At 55.9% G+C, this 18,371-nt stretch overlaps 2 protein-coding genes across 10 annotated transcripts in view; both read left to right on the forward strand.

Annotated features, from left to right (window-relative positions):
- The window catches only part of SEPTIN9 (septin 9), a 213,902-nt gene that overhangs the window by 152,327 nt on the left and 43,204 nt on the right, over window positions 1-18,371 (forward strand). The window contains exon 1 of one of the 9 annotated variants that reach the window (XM_017861948.1): window positions 10,526-10,776. The exons of 5 other annotated variants lie outside the window; for them this stretch is intronic. The gene's annotated coding sequence lies outside the window, so the exon portion shown is untranslated. Of the gene's footprint in view, window positions 1-10,525; window positions 10,777-11,037; window positions 11,515-13,770; window positions 14,353-18,371 lie in introns of those variants that run through there. 3 more of the 9 variants (XM_017861946.1, XM_017861950.1, XM_017861949.1) reach the window with 3 other exon arrangements.
- Window positions 4,347-6,271, forward strand: LOC108521919 (uncharacterized). The gene is given in 2 exon segments (XM_017861951.1): window positions 4,347-4,944; window positions 4,947-6,271. Coding segments are annotated over 2 exon segments (792 nt in total). The 5' UTR covers window positions 4,347-4,905; the 3' UTR covers window positions 5,700-6,271.

Raw genomic sequence — 18,371 nt, forward strand, 5'->3', positions numbered from 1 at the left:
CCAGCAGCTTGCAGGATTTGGGCTTTTGCCTGTAGCCCTGAAACAGTCATTTTCTGAGCTGAGTGGGGATCAGGTGAGCAGATCCCCACACCTTTAACTGCTGTGATCTTTCTGTCCTGGAGGCTGGTGGGCAGCCTGGATGGTGCTTCATGGCACTTTATGACTGTCCCCGTCACTAGGCTTGTGAGTTGCCCCCCTCCTCTCGGGCATCCTGAACAGCTTCGCTGAGAGCCCCACTCCGGGCCTTCGCCTCTGCAGGCCCACTGCCTGGGGCGCCTCCTTCCCCTGGAAGCTGGGCCTCTTTGGGGACTCCTTAATAAGGGCCTTGCCAAATGCTGCCAAATTGCCCCATCTGGTCCCCATTTGTTTCACTTACCACCCTATTTTAACTTTTATGTCTCCTCCTTGGGTTTAAGATCTGAGCAGGCAGGGTCTGTGAGGCACCCCAGGTCCCCTGATGCTGCCAGCACCCAGGGGACTCTTAGTACATATGCAGGGAGGGAAGAAATGAAGGAGATGACTTGGGAAGTCCTCCAGTTTCCGTTTGTAACTGGCATATTGCGACAAAACACTCATGGCATTTCACTTTTTTCATATACCTTTTTTAAAAATTTATTTTTATTTTATTTTTTTGAGATGGAGCCTCGCTCTGTCACCCAGGCTGGAGTGCAGTAGCACGATCTTGGCTCACTGTAACCTCCATCTCCCAGGTTCAAGCAATTCTCCTGCCTCAGCCTCCTAAGTAGCTGAGATTATAGGCACCTGCCACCATGCCCGGCGAATTTTTGTATTTCGAGTAGAGACAGGGTTTCACCAAGTTGGCCAGGCTAGTCTCGAACTCCCGACTTCAGGTGATCCACCTGCCTTCGCCTCCCAGAGTGCTGGGATTATAGGAGTGAGCCACTGCACCTGGCCTTCATATACCTACCTATAAAAGAGAACTTGCCCGGGAAATCTTCCGGATGCACCTTTAACGGCACAGATACATGAAGCTCGTCAGTGAGCAGCTGCTGCTTATTCCTTTTTCACTTCCAACTCAGAGCAGCCCGCATCCCAAGCGGACAGCTGCTCCCTTCCTCTTGGCTCCCTGCTGCCCACGCTCCTGCAGAAGCAGGGAGAAGAGGCAGGAAGGCGATGCATGATCATCCGCTGGGCGCCCGCATGGTGCCGTCTGCACAGGTGCCATCTCCTTTACTTGCCACTCTCCTCGAAGAGCCCTGTCCCCTTTTTGCAGATGAGAGCGTTGCCCCCCAGAGGTTAAGAAATGCCCCCAGAGTCACTCAGCTCATCAGGGTGCAGCCAGATTTGAACCCCATCCTGCTGATCTCCACGCCTGCAGGCCTGGCCCGAAGAGATGGACAGCTGGGTGGTGGAGACCTTGAGACCCTGGATGGCTCCCAAATAGGGCCTGTAGCTCCTGGACGGGGAGAGTTTGGCACAAAGGGTTTGTGGAGTGAGCTGGGGGAGAAGGTGGCTTAGGGTCCCTGTCTCTGAACAAACAGATGGAGGAGCTATTCCAGCTCTCTCTCAGCCTCTGGTGTCCTGAGCTTCTGGTTCTGGGAGGAGAGAATGGAGCTGGGCTCCGTTCTGGGCTGGGATGGTTTGGGCCCAATTCAGACAAGCTTCTTAGTTTGCCATGAGTGACGCTTTCGCCTGCCCCAGTGTCTCCGCCAAAAACATGAAGGGCTTCAGACCCCCCCACCCCGGCCTGCTTCCCTCCTGGACTTGGAGTAGGTCTGGGGCTGACAGCAGTCTCTTGCCGGATAGCCTGAGCAGCCACCATCGCCATCAGGTCTGACAACGGGGCCCCTGCCCCGGAGGAAAAACAAGGCCCTCTCGGGGGGATTTTCTGCCGGGTGGTGAAAACAGGCCTGGAGTCAGCCAGCACCCCCATGCTGAGACACTTCGTGTGGTTTTCAAAGTGCTTTTATGTTGCTAGCCCATATGATCTTCCCCAAAACCCAATGAGGGAGGGCAGGAAGTTTGAGCAACAGCCTCTCAAGCACCCAAACAGCAGGTGGTTTCATTGCCCTCCATTTACAGGCAACTAAACTGAGGTTCAGGATGGCTACCATTTGTCTCCCCAGCCTCCCAGCCACTTAGCCACAGAAAAGGTCACGACTCTTTATGCCCCAGTGAAGCAGAAGACTTCTCTTTCCGTTTTTAAAAATGTTGACTACCCAGGGCGGTGAACACCTGGTGCCTCTTTCTAGCCCAAGATGTGAACGTTTGCCACTCCCGTTTCTTTCCTCCCACAAGACCTGACCCTCCTTTTGTTTTTTGTTTTTTGTTTTTTTTTTGAGACGGAGTCTCGCTGTGTCGCCCAGGCTGGAGTGCAGTAGCGCGATCTCGGCTCACTGCAAGCTCCGCCTCCCGGGTTTACACCATTCTCCCGCCTCAGCCTCCGAGTAGCTGGGACTACAGGCGCCCGCCACCACGCCTGGCTGATTTTTTGTGTTTTTAGTAGAGACGGGGTTTCACCATGTTAGCCAGGATGGTCTCGATCTCCTGACCTCGTGATCCGCCCGCCTCGGCCTCCCAAAGTGCTGGGATTACAGGCTTGAGCCACCGCGCCCGGCCCTGACCCTCCTTTTGTGATGGGAACATCCTGCAGGCAGGCTGTCCTGCTTTCATAGACTTCGAGAAACGGGGTCCAAATTGCTGGCTGTGGGTGGGAAAGGCGACACTGTGGTGAAGAGGGGGAGTATTTTTCTAGGTGGGAAGAAATGCATTTCCTCTGCCCTCTTAGGTTCAGTGTTTGGGGGCCTGCGAATTCAACTCACTGAAGATAAATTAACGATAGAAAAGACAGATTTAATCACATACACATACGTATGGGAGTTCACTAAAAAATGTGACTCAAAAGAGCAGAGAAGGTGGGGCCGTGGCTGCTCCGAAGGTGGTGAGTTATCTCAGCTGATTGTTCGGTTACAGATTAGACTCTTTGTTCCACTCTTTCCCCTCTTCTCACTACTGCACTTGACTAGTCTGGTTTTTTTTTTTTTGAGCCGGAGTCTTTTTTTTTTTTTGAGCACTGTTACCTAGGCTGGAGTGCAGTGGCGTGGTCTCGGCTCACTGCAACCTCCACCTCCCGGGTTCAAGTGATTCCCCTGCCTCAGCCTCCCCAGTAACTGGGACTACAGGTGCCTGCCACCACGCCTGGCTAATTTTTTGTATTTTTAGTAGAGACGGGGTTTCACTATGTTGGCCAGGCTGGTCTCGAACTCCTGACCTTGTGATCTGCCCACCTCTAAAGTGCTGGGATATACAGGCGTAAGCCACCGTGCCCAGCCAACTGGTTTTTTTTTTTTTTTTGAGACGGAGTCTCGCTCTGTCCGCCCAGGCTTGGAGTGCAGTGGCCCCCGATTTTTTTTTTTTTAACTTTGGGCGCGTAATACCATCTTAATAGGGGAAAAGGAAGGGCAAAGCACGTATTATGGGCCGGGCGCGGCGGCTTCCACACCTGTAATCCTGGCACTTTTGGGAGCCGAGGCGGTCGGATCACCTGAGGTCAGGAGTTCCAGACGCCTGGCCAACATGGTGAAACCCTGTCTCTGCTAAAATACAAAAAAAAAATTAACTGGGTGTGATGGAGCATGCTTGTAATCTCACTACAGGGGAGGCTGAGGCAGGAGAATCACTTAAAACCTGGGAGGTGGAGGTTGCAGTGATCCTAGATCGTGCCACTGCGCTCCAGCCGGGCAACAGAGCCAGACTTCCGTCTCAAAAAAAAAAAAAAGAAAAAACTAAAAAAGGCACGTTGCAGGTCCTGCTAGGGAAGTTGCAGCTTACAGGACGGTAGGGCGAGCACTTCTTAGAAAGGAAGGAAATGGGCCTCCTGCTACAGAGACCACAAACATAGATGAGCCTGCCGCTAGGAGACTCAAAAGAGGCAAAAGGTGAATTAGAGTCCAGGGTCTCCAAGTCAGGGTCTGACTCTGGGGGTGGGGTCACATATGATGGAGGATGTCAGGGAGGCTTCCTGGAGGTGGTGACATTTGCCGGGGGGGGTTTTAGTGGGTTTTGCGAGACAGTCGGCCTGGCTGAAGAGTGTAGGCTCCTTAGACAGGAGTGGGAATTCAGGCCTGAAAGTGAGGTGGTCCAGATTGCAGGGTCTCGAATGCAAGGCGAAGATTTCGACTAACAGAGGACCTGGAAGCATGTTTGGGAAAAAGGAGTGATGAAGTGGGAAGGGGTCATCCAGCAGAGCCCTGCCTTGGTGAGGTAGCGAGATGGGAGGTGGCATTGGTGGGAGGGACGATCCCAGTGGTTCAGGGGAGCAGTCATAGGGTGGAAACTAACCTGTGGGTCCTGGGCAGGAAGGACTGATTTGAGACACAGGAAGAAACAGCCAGTAGGAACTTTGGTGAGAGGCCTGGGGGAGGGGGGTCGGGGAGGGGGAGCTTGAGTCTTCGAAAACGGGCAGTGTTCCAAGGGCAAGATGCGGAGAGGCAGCTGAACTGGGAAGCTGGAACGGTGGTGTGGTCGCCCCAGGAGACTAAATCGGGGGACGAGGGGACCCCTGGGAGCCATCCAGACCCCAGGACTAGGGAATACCGAGGGGAGAAGGAGGGGAGAAGAACCAGCTCCTGCGTGTCAGGCACTGCCCTCAAGGTCAGATGGGGTGGAGCTGGATACTGGCCATGAGGATTTTTTCAAGAACTCCGTTAATAGTGAGATGGGCGGACACCAGATGGCGCGGGTTAAGAAGTGAGTGGGCGGTAGGAAACTAGAAGCTGCAGTGGAGACCCACTTTGAGAGGCTGGGCTCTTCAGACCGGGAGAAAGTTCACAGTTTTGAGGAGTTAGGTAGGTCAAAGGAAGAGAGGGTTTGCGTGTTTTTGAGATTGGGGCATCCTGAACGTTCTCCCGGGCCAAGTGAGAAGAAACCAGAAGAAAGAGGAACATGTCACCCGAATGTGCCCAGCAGCTGCGCTGCCTCACAGAGAAACTGTGCAGAGGCCCCTCTGTCCCACCATGCCTGCCTGGGGATGGCCTTCACTCGGGCTACTCGGGGTTCCCCCAGCCTGTCCACCCAAGGGCGGCAGGGGCTGTGGGTGCTCCCAGCCCCTTTTGGAGGTCGGTCTGTGGGTAGGAATGTGGGCTGCCTTGGGGCGTCACGGCTGCAGATGCATACCAGCCATCAGAACAACCCTCCTGCTCCCCGGCCTGTCCCCCTGCACCCCCATGAAGAAGCGCGGCCACCGGCCCGCAGAGAGGGAGGGATATTGTTCTTGGCATGTGATGGGAAGCATCTGCTGCATCCCGCTGGGGTGTTGCCCAGGATGGATTGGAAAAGAGTTGGCAGGAAGGCTGAGCTCTGTGCTCACAACCTGGCTTGGTGGTAGCCAAGGAGCTTGGCAGGGGCAGAGTGCAGGACCTGGGAACTGGGGGCCGGTGCATGTGTGCGTGCACGTGTGTGTGCGTGTGTGTGTGTGTATCTGTATGCACATGTGTGTGCTGGGGGGTGGGGAGGAAGCTGGGAAACCACATCCCCTCCTCTCTGCTGCTGTGTTGCTGCGTGCTTCAGCAGCACGTGGGTGTCACTGCACTTCCTGGCAGGTGTCAGCCTCCAAGACTGTTCTGGGCTCTTCTCCCAGTTGGCTCAGTTGGAGGTGGGAGTCCCAACTGTCCCCTGTGGCTTCCAGAGTGGGACCTTGCTGCGGGATAGGCTGGCCAGTGCTGCTCCCTCCCCTGTGACCCTGCTGTTGGGTGGGTCACCAGGAAGGACTGTGGGCATTGTCCACAGACAGGTAGACATGTGGCAAGGATACCTTGGGGCATCTTTCTGATGCCCCTCAAAGGGGGCACTTTGTCAGCTTTGAGATGAGTCTCTGTGGATGTGGGAAGCTCACTATCTCAAGAGCAGCAGCCTTCGAAAATTCGACACAGACCCCCGAGTGGGGGCAGGGGCGGGGTCCTGTCCCACTCACTGGCTGCCTGGCAGAGTTCAGCTCAGCTCTCAGCCTGTGTTTCTTCATCTGCACGAGGAGGCGCCTGTGTTGCTGTGGGCGGAGGAATGGACTGAGGGCTACATTCGCTTCCTGTTGCCACCGTAACTGCTTAGCACAAACTCAGTGGCTTAAAGCAACAGAAACTTCTTCCTTTACAGTGTTAAGGGTCAGAAGCCAGAGATCAGTCTCACCAGACTAAAGTCAAGGTGCTGGCAGAATTCATTCCTGCCTCTTCCAGCTTTAGGCAGGAGGTGCTGCTGGAGTTCCTTGGCTTGTGGCTGCATCCCTCTAGCCTCTAGCCTCTGCCTCCATCCTCATATAGCCTCCTCCTTCTCTGCAGTGAGATCTCCCTCTGCCTCCCTCTTTTTTTTTTTTTTTTTTGAGATGGAGTCTCGCTCTGTCCCCCAGGCTAGAGTGCAGTGGCATGATCTTGGCTCACTGCAGCCCCCCCACCTCCCAGGTTCAAGTGATTCTCCTGCCTCAGCCTCCCAAGTAGCTGGGATTACAGGCGTGTGCCACTACACCTGGCTAATTTTTGTATTTTTTGTACAGACAGGGTTTTGCCATGTTGGCCAGGCTGGTCTCAAACTCCTGACCTCAGGTGATCTGCCTGCCTCAGCCTCCCAAAGTGCTGGGATTGCAGCCATGAGCCATCACACCTGGCTTGCCTCTCTCTTAAAGGACGCTTGTGATTTGGGGCCCACCTGGGTAATCTCTTCATCTCAACATCTTCAGTTACATCTACAGAGTCCCTGTTACCACATAAGGTAACACAGTTTGGGGAGGGAGAGTTATTCAGCCTACCCTGGGGGCTTGTGGTGTATCTCAGGGCCCTTTTGATTTTAAGATAAAAGCAAGAAAACAAACTTGTTCAAGGAGAAAAAAAGGACATGTTGAATTCTGTTGTTTTAAATGTATATTTTTTTATTGTGCTAAAATACACAGAACATAAAATTTCCCATTAGTAACACTGAGTACATACACAGTGTTGTGCAACCATCACCACTATCTAGTGCCAGAACTTTTTCATCACCCCAAAAGAAAACCCCGTATCTATGAAGGACTCACTCGCCATCTGCCCTCTCTAGCCCTTGGCAGCCACCAGAATGCTTTCTGTCTCTATAAATTCGTTTTTAATAAGTGCAATTCTGTGTGACTTTAAAATAAATAAACATGAGCACGATGAGTTGCTTATTGGAAGGATGTCCATGCGGGCAGGCCGGCGTGTGGAATGCCTAGGCCTCCGGAAGGGCAGGAGTTGAAGGGGTGTGGATGTGCTGCCCTCTCCTCCCCTTGCTCCTTCCTTGGGGTCACTGCCTGAGTATCCCTCTTTGCAAATGGCCCCAAATAGTGTCTCAGCCCCCACGTCTGCATTGCCTCCTAGCTTCCGGACCCTCCACCAAAAAACACTCCAAGCGTCAGACTCACTCCTGGGAAAATTCCAATGGCCTCATTCTCCCTTTTGAGCCAGCCAGGCCCCACGGTCTGTGGCAGGCTGCCTTTGAGTCGGGTATGTCCCGGCCTGAGCACCTATGAGCTAGGAAAGCAGGACAGGCACACCCAGGGAAGGGGAAGAGTCGGCAGTCACAGTAATTTATATCTTTGGAATCGTCTAAGAGATACTTAGCGTGTGCCTAGAACTTTCATTTCTTTTTTTGTTTGTTTTTTGAGATGAAGTCTCGCTCTTTCGCCCAGGCTGGAGTGCAGTGGCGTAATCTCATCTCACCGTAACCTCCTCCTCCTGGGTTCAAGCGATTCTCCTGCCTCAACCTCCTGAGTGGCTGGGACCACAGGCGCGCACCACCATGCCTGGCTAATTTTTGTAGTTTTAGTAGTGACGGGGTTTCACCATTTTGGTCAGGCTGGTCTTGAACTCCTGACCTCAGGTGATCCACCTGCCTCAGCCTCCCAAAGTGCTGGGATTACAAGTGTGAGCCAACACACCCAACCACATTCATTTCTTAGGAGAAGCTCTGCATTTTCTGACAGTGAAATGTTCCCAGGCGGGTGACACTGATGGCGGGATCTGTGGCCTCACCAGTGTCTTACGGAACATGCTGCTGTGTGTTTCACCAAGCTGTGTCCTATCGTCCTCTAAATGTGGCTTGTAGACATGGTGCTGAGAATGATCTGGGAGGCTCAAATCATAATATGGTCCAAATCAACAGCTCTCTGATGACCTGGTATTATCCTAGGATCAAATTGAGACTATCCGAGGATGGGTGTGGTGGCTCACGCCTGTAATCCCAGCACTTCAGGGGGCCAAGGCGGGCGAATCAGTTGAAGTCAGCAGCTGGAGACCAGCCTGGCCAACATGGTAAAACACCATCTCTACTCAAAATACAAAAAGTAGCCGGACATGGTGGTGTGCACCTGTAGTCCCAGCTACTTAGGAGGCTGAGGCAGGAGAATTGCTTGAACTCGGGAGACGGAGGTTGCAGTGAGCCAAGATCGCACCATTGCATTCCAGCCTGGGCAACAGTGCAAGACTCTGTACCCGCCCCACCACCAAAAAAAAAAAAAAAAAAAAAAAAAAAAAAAAAAAAAAAAATTGAGATGATCCCAGCTGCACTGTCCAGCATGATTGCCGCTGGCTGCATGGGGCCATTGAACACTTGAAATGTGGCGACTCCAAATGGAGAGGTGCCGTGTGTGTGAAATGCACTCTGGGTTTCAGAGTCCTAGCAAGGGGGATAGAAAAGAATGTCAAATATCTGTCATTTTTACATTGATTACATGTTGAATTGATAATATTTTGGGCTCTGTTAAGTGAATGATATTAAAATGAATATCACCTGTTCTTACATTTTTTTAATGATTCTTTTTTTTTTTTTTTTTTTTTTTAAATACAGGGTCTCACACTGTTGCTCAGGCTGGAGTACAGTGGCATGATCTTGGCTCACTGCAAACTTTGCCTCCCGTGTTCAAGTGATTCTCCTGCCTCAGCCTCCCGAGTAAGCTGGGATTACAGGTGGCCGCCACCACACCTGGCTAATTTTTGTATTTTCGGTAGAGGCAGGGTTTCGCCATGTTGGCCAGGCTGCTCTCAAATTCCTGACCTCAGGTGATCCGCCCGCCTCAGCTTCCCAAAGTGCTGGCATTTACAGGCGTGAGCCACTGTGCCTGGCTTGTTCTTACATTTGTTATTGTGGCTGCTGGAAAACGTAAGGTTGCGTCTGTGGCCCGTGTGCTGTTTGTGCTGGAGGGTTGGACCGAGGGGCAGCCGAGAAGGCTTTGGGGCTACTCTGCCTGAACGCTGAGTGTGTGCTGAGTGGTGGAGAACTTTGAGAAATCCTGAAGGACAGAGGCTCTGTGTGGGGGATGCAGCCCTAGGCCGGAGATGCCCTCTCTGTGCTCTGGAGACCCTCATTTGGTGACAGCAAGAGGAACCACTGCAAGAGGGGCGGCCACCTCAGCAAAGCACCCCGGCTGCTGGCCGCCCAGGTCAGGAATCCAGAGGCAGAGGAGGGGAGAAGGCTGGGCTTGGAGGAGAGCAGGGTCATGGGCCCTGGGAAAAGCCTGGAGGGGCCGGAAAAGCTGGGGGATAGATTGAGGCCAGAGGCAAAGAGAAGGAGGTTCGGAGAGGAAGGCCAAGGAAGAAAGGTTCTGCCCTCGGGGAGGGAGGGAGGAGGCTGATGGGGTAGGGGCATGGTGGAAGCTGAATCCTCGAGGCTTGCTGTTGACCCTGACACCTGGCCAGAAAGGAGTTCCTTCCGGCATCCTTTGTCAGTGGTTTCTGGAGCTGCCCTTTAGGGGCCAGTGACGAGGGTGCCATGGGATGGGCTGCAGGCAGTGGAAAAGACAGACTCTTCTCACTCCCAGTGCTGGGGAAATCAGCTTCTTGGAGGAAGGGGGAGCCGTATTTTCTGAGTGGCTGCACTTCCTGGCCTAGACACGTGTGTCTTGCTGTAATTTTGGCGACTGGTGTTGGTGGTACCCATTTTATGGATAGGGAAGGTCAAATTCCACAGATGTTGAGTGACGGGCCCAGGGCCTTGGATTTCAGTTTGACTCAGAACCCACGTCTCTGATCTGCCACCAGCCTCCCTCCCATTCAGATGGGAACAGGGACTCCGGGCATGCAGTCCCCTCCCAGACACTCCCCCAGCTCTGGCCTGGCGCCCGGAGACCAGTGGTAGCAGCTCCCATTCACTGTGAGGTGGGGAGGGCCGTGGGACCAGGAGGCCTTAGGTGGAAAGTTGGCCGTGAGGAGTGGGAAGTGATGGGTTAGATGCCAGTGACTGCTGGCTGGGGAGCCGCTGGACGTGGCTGGCCTGTGTGGCCAATGTGGCAGGTGCCCTGGGGGCTTCAGTCACCCCCAGCCACAGGTGGGGGTGTGGGATGGGAAAGGTGGAAGTGTGTGGAACCCAGTGACCATGAGATCCTGTAGGGGCTGCCTGAGGGCGCAGCCTCCAGAATTCAGCCCCTGGCCCTCAGAAGGTGTCACCAAAGGCTTCTTTCCACTTGAGCGAATCCCTCCCAGTCCCCAGCAAGCCCTCGGAACCAGCCCACTCCCAGGCGCGCTCTCCTAGTGTGGGAGTGGCCACGCCCCTGCTGGGAGTGACTCACTTGGGTTCAGAGGTCGTGGCACTGAGATGGGTCTGGCAGATCCCAGCGTCCAGGCCCAGCCCCTATAGTGTCAGCTCCCTCCTCTGGGGACCCCCTTGCTTGTGCCCCTCTGGGTCCCAGCACATCCCAGGCCTGCAGGGAGGGGGAGAGGAAGAGACTGACTCACTGGCCAGGTCCCCCAGGGGCTGGAGAGGCTGGAGAGGCAGGAGCTGGATCGGATCTGAATCCAGAGGCTCTCGGAAGAAGAGCTCAGGGTGAGCTGCGCCCCCATCCCCTGCCCCTCCTCTCCTGCTCCTTCTTCCTTCCATGGTCCCAGCCAGCAAGCACCTGGGGTAGAGGGGACAAACCCACGTGGCTGTGTTCCAACCCTGCCTGCAGGTCTGAATGGCTTTCTGGGGTGGCTGGTCATGCCCCCTGAGAGCCCAGCTGTGGGGATGTCTGAGCAGGTTGGTGGGGGAGCACCTGGGAAGCAGGGGCATTGGGCAGAGCACAGGGAGAGAGGGCGTCCAGGTCAGTTTCAGGACCTGGTTGGGAGGAGGGGGCTCCTCACGGGCACCGCCTCTGACAAGCTCAGGGACAAGGGCAAGGACAGTGTGGCTGGAGGTCCCTAGGAGCCTCTTCCCCTCTCTTCCTAGCGGCTCCCCCTTGCTCTTCCCAGGGACCCTGTCACTTTCCTTTAGCGAGTGGCAGCTCCTTGGCGTCCCTCCCGTGCCTCCAAGTTGCTGCTGCACCGGGCCTGCTGCTGGGCTCCCCATCTCTGCCTGCCCCCTCCTCCTGCTCCCCTCGCCCTGCCCCCTTGGAGCAATTCCCCACCGAGCCTCCCTTCCCAGGCAGTCGAGGTCCCTCCCTACCTCTGCCCCACGCTCTGGGAGGCTCCTTGTTCCGCGGCCACAAAGCCTCTTTGATCCTCTGCTGGGCTCCGAGCCATGTGACCCGGTGGGCGGGCCGCGGCTCTCGGCGCGTCCAGCGCAGCCCGACGTTCCGCTGCTGGGGTGAGTCCTGCTCCTTTGTTCTTCCCAGCCTTGCACCACTGGCTCGGGGGCTCTCAGGTGGCGCGGCTGTGAGGCGGGCCCCAATGGCCACGGTGGCGGGGCCGGGAGCCACGCTGTCCCTGGGCCCCAACCTGAGGCCGGCAGGACCGAGCGGGGTCCCCAGGAGAGGGGTGGCGGGGAGCTTGGTCTCCACGCGGGGACCAGATTTTCAGCCTCAAAATAGAAGAATAGGGCTTTGTGTGGTCACAGCTATCTCTTTGTAAATATTTGGCCAACTAAGCTGAGTGGCTGAGTCTCCTCCTGCCGGGAGCTTCTTGGAACATGTTTCCTTTTCGCAAGGGGTTTCCCTGGCTTCCAGGAGGGCCAGGAAGAAATTCGAATTGGCCACCACTTTCTCTACAATCACTCCGCTCAAGTTATCACCCCTTTGGGCTCCTGAAGACCGGCTGGCTGGAGGCTGGAGACAGTCTCAACCCTCGAAATGCAGTGACCCAAGCTCCCCGCAGCGCCAGCACTGGGATCCGGGGAACTGCTGCTACAGCCCAGCTCTGGATTCCTGGATATGTTGGAGATGTGCAGGGTGTTCCTGGGAGGAGTGGGGAGGGAGGGTGCTGCTGGCGGGGCTCGTCTGCGTGTGCTTTGCTTCTCTACAATGGCATGTGGGGTGTCGCCATGCAGAGTCATGTCAGTGAGCAGGGGCTGAGGGAACTCCCTAACGGACCTGCTTTCAGAGGGGCTTTTCATGCTGGGAGAACCCCAGAGACTAAAGTCATGCAGCCAACAGAGGGTGGTCCCTGGCATCAAAGCAGGGAGGGGCCAGGAGCTTTGCAGGCAATGCCATCTGCTCCTGAAACGCCGTCCCAGTGACTCTGGGAACTGACTCAGCCTCCAGCCTGCTACACTTCATCCCTGGCCCCTCTCTCTTTGCTTTCTGACATGAAATCTGCTGTGTTTTGGTCAGAGGTTTGGGGAACAGCTCTCTGCTCATCTAAGATAAGTTTGTAATTCCTTTCCCAGAGAAAAATGTGCCACCCGGAAGGAGGTTGAGCAGTAGTTTTCTGGCAGGTCTGTTCTGGGCTGTGGGGACAGCACCTGCTGGATCAGGACCGAGTTGGAATTTGGTTTGGATCCCACATGAGAAAACCTGTTAGCAGAGGAGGAAGCAGAAAAAGGCCCCATTCCCTAATAATGGTGTGGGTTTTCCTCCTCCATTCATTGCCACCTTGCCTTGAAACTAATGGGGCCTCGTGTGTTTCCGCGAATGTCACTCTTTTTGGCTAACTCCCCTGGCAGCCCCAGGAGCTCCTTTGCAGGAAAAGTAAGAAGGTGTTTGCTTAGCATCTAGCATACGAGTCCTCGTTGGAAAGGTGGGATTCTTGCTTCTCCTTCTTGGGTCTCTTTTAGGCTGAGATATGGCCAAGGAAGGTCTGTGGTATGGCTCGCCTTTTTTAACACCTGTCTCTGGAGACCTGAGTTGCCGCGGACCCCCGGCTTGCCCCTCTTGTCCTCTGGTCATTTCTGTGTCGGGGTGTCTGAGAAACTATTGCATTGGCCGCTTTGTGTATGTTCCCACCAGCCCCCGCCCCTGTAGGCTGTCATTGTGATGGGGCCGATTCAGCTGCGGTGGAGAGGAGCCACTGTGCGTGCATGGGGGGTGGCGTGGGGCATTCTGGGATGAGAAGATGCGACTTCTGCCCTGAGAGCCCTGTTTTAATGGAAGGTGGGGGCATAGTTGCAGGCAGAAGCCATTGAACACTGTGGTCAGACCAGCATTCCATGTCAAAAATGGCCTTGTCAGCCAGGCCCAGTGGCTCATGCCTGTAATCCCAGCACTTCAGGAGGCCAAGGCAGACAGATCACCTGAGGTCAAGAGTTCGAGAACAGCCTGTACAACATAGTGAAACCCTGTCTCTTCTGAAAATACTGGCTAATCCGGGCATAGTGGCACGTGCCTGTAATCGCAGCTACTCAGGAGGCTGAGGCAGGAGAATCACTTGAACCTGGGAGGTGGAGATTGCAGTGAGCTGAGACTGTGCTGCTGCACTCCAGCCTGGGCAACAAGAGTGAAACTCCATCTCAAAAAAAAAAAAAAAAAAGGCCTTATCTGGGCCTGGGATCTGTCCTCCGAACACTGGGCCCACTGTGCTCCACAAGGTTCTGGGCTTTCACCCCAGAAACCCTAGACCCACTTGGGCAACCAGAGTCTCCGGATTGACCGCTCCCCAGCCCTGGCCAGCCTCCTGGGCCACCATATTCTCCCAACTTCCTATTGTGCCACGGCTGGTCCGAGCTGCTGTTATCAGACAATGCGAGGCACTTCCACAGGAGGGGACCACCCTGTCCTTAGGAGCCCCTTCTCCCTGTCCCCAGGCCTGGTGCAGTGTGCGGCTTCCCTTCTGGTGTCAAAGGTCTCAAGGTCCCTTTAAGAAGCCTGTCACCACCGCCAGCAGCTTCCGTTATCTGGTTCCTCGGTACATGTAAGCCTTTCCCATACACCCCGGATGTTTAGGGCTTCCGCCCTCTCTCCCTGGCCGAGGGTGTGGGAAGAGGGCTTTATTTCAATGCTTGAGAGTAGGGTCAATGGCCGGGGTGAGCTGTGGGGGCTCCTCCCCACCGGCCCCTCTCTGCAGCCCTCACCTTAACATAGGGCATTGATACCACCTGGGCTTTGGGAAGACTCTGGAGGCTCCCAGCTTCGCACAGCCACTCTTTGGGGAAGAGGCTTCCTGAGGGACTGGGAGGGACTGTGACCCTTGGCTGGGACTCTAGTCCCAGAGTTCTGCCTTCCAGTGCCGAGCTTTGATTTGTTTGTTGAGTGCCAGCCCGGTTCCCGGACAGGTAGGGACCTGTTCCCGGAGCTCAGCAGAGCCTTGGGAAGCTTTCCCAGGGGGTTCCCGAGGGTGGCGGCCATGCCCAGTCCGCTGTACGTGTGAGTTTGTTTGATGAGGAATTGGCTGGGAAGGCGCGGGTCTAATTACAGGCCCATGAGGGTCCCTCTCGCCCCCACCCAGGAAGCGGCGGAGATCCTGGCACACTCAGCACCCAGGCCTGTGCCTGCCCCGCTGGCGGCGGAATCATGGGAGCCTTGCTCCAGGGCCTGTGGAGCAGCAGTGGGAACCTTCCCCACCTCAGTCCCTCCCAGGGCTGGCTGTTCAAACTCGCCGCAGCTCAGCCTCTTCCTCCTCTCTTTCATCAACCCTGGGAATCGCACACTGCCCACCGGGCTCGGAGGGGGTGCAGGAAGAGAGAGCTTAACACCCAGAGGCCCAGGCCTTCTGCAGGTGCCTGAGCTGCCATGGCCTGATCTGGGTTCCCTGCTCGAACCATCACAGTAGAGTTAATGATCTGCCTGCAGGAGTTGCTTCATCCCAGCTGACTCCAGGACTGGTTTCGGCTGGTTTCGTGGGGAGGGGCTGGGCCTTGGTTTTGCTGGGGGTGGGGGAGTCAGTGCAAAGGGCCTGAAAAGTGGCAGAGGTGATGGCCCATCTGCCCTCCTGCTGGGCAGCCAGCCTAAAAGCGATTTACTTTCTTTCTTTCTTTCTTTCTTTTTTTTTTTTTTTTTTTTGAGACAGAGTCTCGCTCTGTCGCCCAGGCTGGAGTGCAGTGGCCGGATCTCAGCTCACTGCAAGCTCCGCCTCCCGGGTTCACGCTGTTCTCCTGCCTCAGCCTCCGGAGTAGCTGGGACTACAGGCGCCCACCACCTCGCCCGGTTAGTTTTTTTGTATTTTTTTAGTAGAGACGGGGTTTCACCGTGTTAGCCAGGATGGTCTCGATCTCCTGACCTCGTGATCCGCCCGTCTCGGCCTCCCAAAGTGCTGGGATTACAGGCTTGAGCCACCGCGCCCGGCCTCTTTCTTTTTTTTTATCCTCCCTTCTCCCTATAAATAACACTAAATGCGATTTGTCAATGCATTCATTTGGGTTCAGTAGTTGGATCATGGGCAGAAGCACGCCAGATCTGTCACTAGCCCGAAGCTAGGGGTGGGGGACACCCTCTGTGAGATCCCAGCTCCTGAGCGCCCAAGGCTGCTCTTGGAACCCCAACTCTGGGTCGGCCTCAGGGCACTGATGTTGATGGAGTTGCTGACATTGACCCCCAGCCTCTGCATGGCCTTCGGGAAGGAGGCCCTTTGCTCTCTGTCCCATTGAGCCTGGCTGGCAGCACTCCCTTCTCAGGCCTGTGCCCCTGGCAGGGCCTGCCACCCCCGCCCTGCTCTGTGGGTGCCAGGCTCTAAGCACCAGGTGACTCGGTCATCTGAACGGTCACTGAGCAGTCGTCCTTGCGGGTGTCCCCAGTGGAATGTGCATGGACGTCCTCCCTCCCCCAGATCCTTGTCTCTTATCTCTCAGCCTTTGTTCCAGGGGCCACCACAGGACCAGGAGATATGCGGACGTGGGTGGCACGTCCACTGGGCAGATTCGGCCCTGAACCTGCACGCCGCCTCCAAGGGGGTCCCCAGTGGGTGGGGTTGATGGTGCCATCTCTCTCTCTCTCTCACTAGAACTGACATGAGGATTGTGTCTTATCGATCCACGTCCTGAGTTCCCGGACGTCATAGGTGCTTGCTCAACAAGTGTTTGAATGAATGGTCAGCATTGTGTGACCGCCGATTTTCAACTTTTCTCCAAATATTTTGTGGTTTCTGTGAGGCTAGCCCGAGAGCCTCACAAGAATCTCCGTTCTCCCTGCGCTCGCCGCGCAAGGTCTCCTTGGAGGATTGTTCAGAAAAAGGACCAAAGAGCGGCATTTCCTCGGGGATTTGAACGCGCTCTCCCCAGGGCAGCCCCACTTCCCATGTGCCACGTGACTAGGAGGGTCTTGGGGCAGGATGGTGTCTTTTGTGCCTTGTGTGCTGGGACCTGAGGAAGCGCTGCCCATGGCCGGTGCCATCTGCTGGCCCTGAAGACTAATGATGGGCTGGACAGTGGCCCCATTGAGTGGGAGAGAGAATCGCTGCTGTCTGTAGCTGGGGGGCTGGGCGGGTGGGAGCCGAGGCTGGGCAGAACAGTGCAGACCTGGCACGGAGAGGCCTGGAGGAGGAGCAGGGGTTCTCAGCCACCCAGGGCGCAGGGACGCTGCACGAGGAGCAGGTGTGTGCATCCTCCTGCGGATTCTCCGCCTCTTGGCTTCATTACCTGTACCAGGCTTTGTGGTGAGAAGGCACAGAGTGGAGGAAGGTGCCGCGGCCAGGGCAGGCCACACGCTCTGCTAATGGACTACTGTTACCCGTCGCTTCTGTGGTTTTGCTGTCAGGATCCTCCAGCACCAGGTCCCCACCTCCAGGGATAGGCCCCAGAGGCAGTACTGACTCCCCGAAGCCAGGGACAGACCCCACAGACAATACTGGGTCCCTGCAGCTAGGGATGGGTCCCCATGGCCAATACCAGATCTCAGTGACCAGCACCAGGTCCCCACCACCAGGGATGGGCCTCACAGGCAGTACCAGGTCCCCACAACCAGGGATGGGCACCCATGACCAGTACCAGGTCTCAGTGACCAGTGCTGAGCCCCTGGATGACTGAAGGCGGGCACGGCTGACTAAAGCTGCAGGAGCCAGCCTGGCCATCCTGAGGCACTAAGCCATCACTGAGGTCTCAGGGGACTCAGACTCCTCGGCTTGTCCTCTTGAATTCTGGAATCAGACACACTTGGGTCCAGCCTTTCCCCTAGGGCTGTGTGCCTTGGATGGTTGCCTCACCTGCCTGAAGCTCAGTGATATGGGGACCACTGCACAGGGACCGGCACAGATGGTACTTGGTGGCACAGGGTCACCTGCTCACATCCATACAGCCTCGGCCCTCGCCCTGGCTGTGTACCAAGAGTCCCATGCCCAGACCTCTGCTGAGTCTCCGAGCTCCTGGTCACGCCCCAGGCCTCCTGTGAGAGGCAGCGCTGCATGGACCGTGCCTCAGGACCTCACCCTGAGCTGGGAACCTTGCTCCAGTCCCCCAGTCTCCCCTAGAGGTGCCCCATGCCCCATCACTCTCCCTGCTCGAGGGATCAGATAGGGGAAACCAGTGTGGGAGGCCCAGAGGTGCCAAAGCGGACGTTAAGTGAATTCCGTGTTTATGCACTGGGCCTTGGCAGACACCCCTGACTGAGCCTCTTCCCTAGGAAGGAGATTGGGGTCCCAGTCCAAGTTGTGGCCTCAAACCCTGTGACCAAGAGTGGGGAAAAGGCAAGGCCCCTCCTCCCAGTCTTCTGGAACACCCAATAGTGGTGGAAACATGGGGTTCACGCTGAATTTCCTTGTAACCTGTTGAAGAGAATTTAGCCCACATTTTCAGGAGTGGAGGTCTGGCTGATTTGGCAGTGTGCCCATCCCCCTGGCCATGGTTTACTCTGAACCGGGCACCCTGGGCCCTCCCTCAGTGACGCAGTGAAGTCACTGTGACGTGTGTAGTTGGTGAGAAAGTGCCTCCTGTAGTATTTTACTCTTCTTAGAGGGTGAATAAGGCTTGTTTATTATAAATAATTATTTACAGAATACATGAAGTTTAAGCTGACTGCGGGCCACGTCTCGTCCTCCAGACGGCCTTCCTCCACGGCAGCGTGCCCTGGGTAAACCCATGCACCACCCTAGCTACAGCTGGTACCCCACAGGCTCCCTGGACTCACCCTGAAGGGGGGCTGGATTTTCTGCCTGTCCCGAGGAGAGGGCTGCAGGACAGTCCCCAGCGAGCCCTTCTGAGGGCTGTAACCTCTTCCGCTGGTATTTTCCTGTTCTCCAGGAACGTTTCAAGCTTCCAGCAGAAGCCAACCCACCAGAGTCGCTTTCTACCCTGCTCACCATCCGTCCTGCCCTCACTCCTTCAGCAGACCCCCATGCACAGCCCAGTGCAGGAGTTGGGGTGGG

The sequence above is a fragment of the Rhinopithecus bieti genome, unplaced genomic scaffold (genome assembly GCF_001698545.2).
Source record: "Rhinopithecus bieti isolate Rb0 unplaced genomic scaffold, ASM169854v2 scaffold_63334, whole genome shotgun sequence".
NCBI classification, from domain to species: Eukaryota; Metazoa; Chordata; class Mammalia; order Primates; family Cercopithecidae; genus Rhinopithecus; species Rhinopithecus bieti.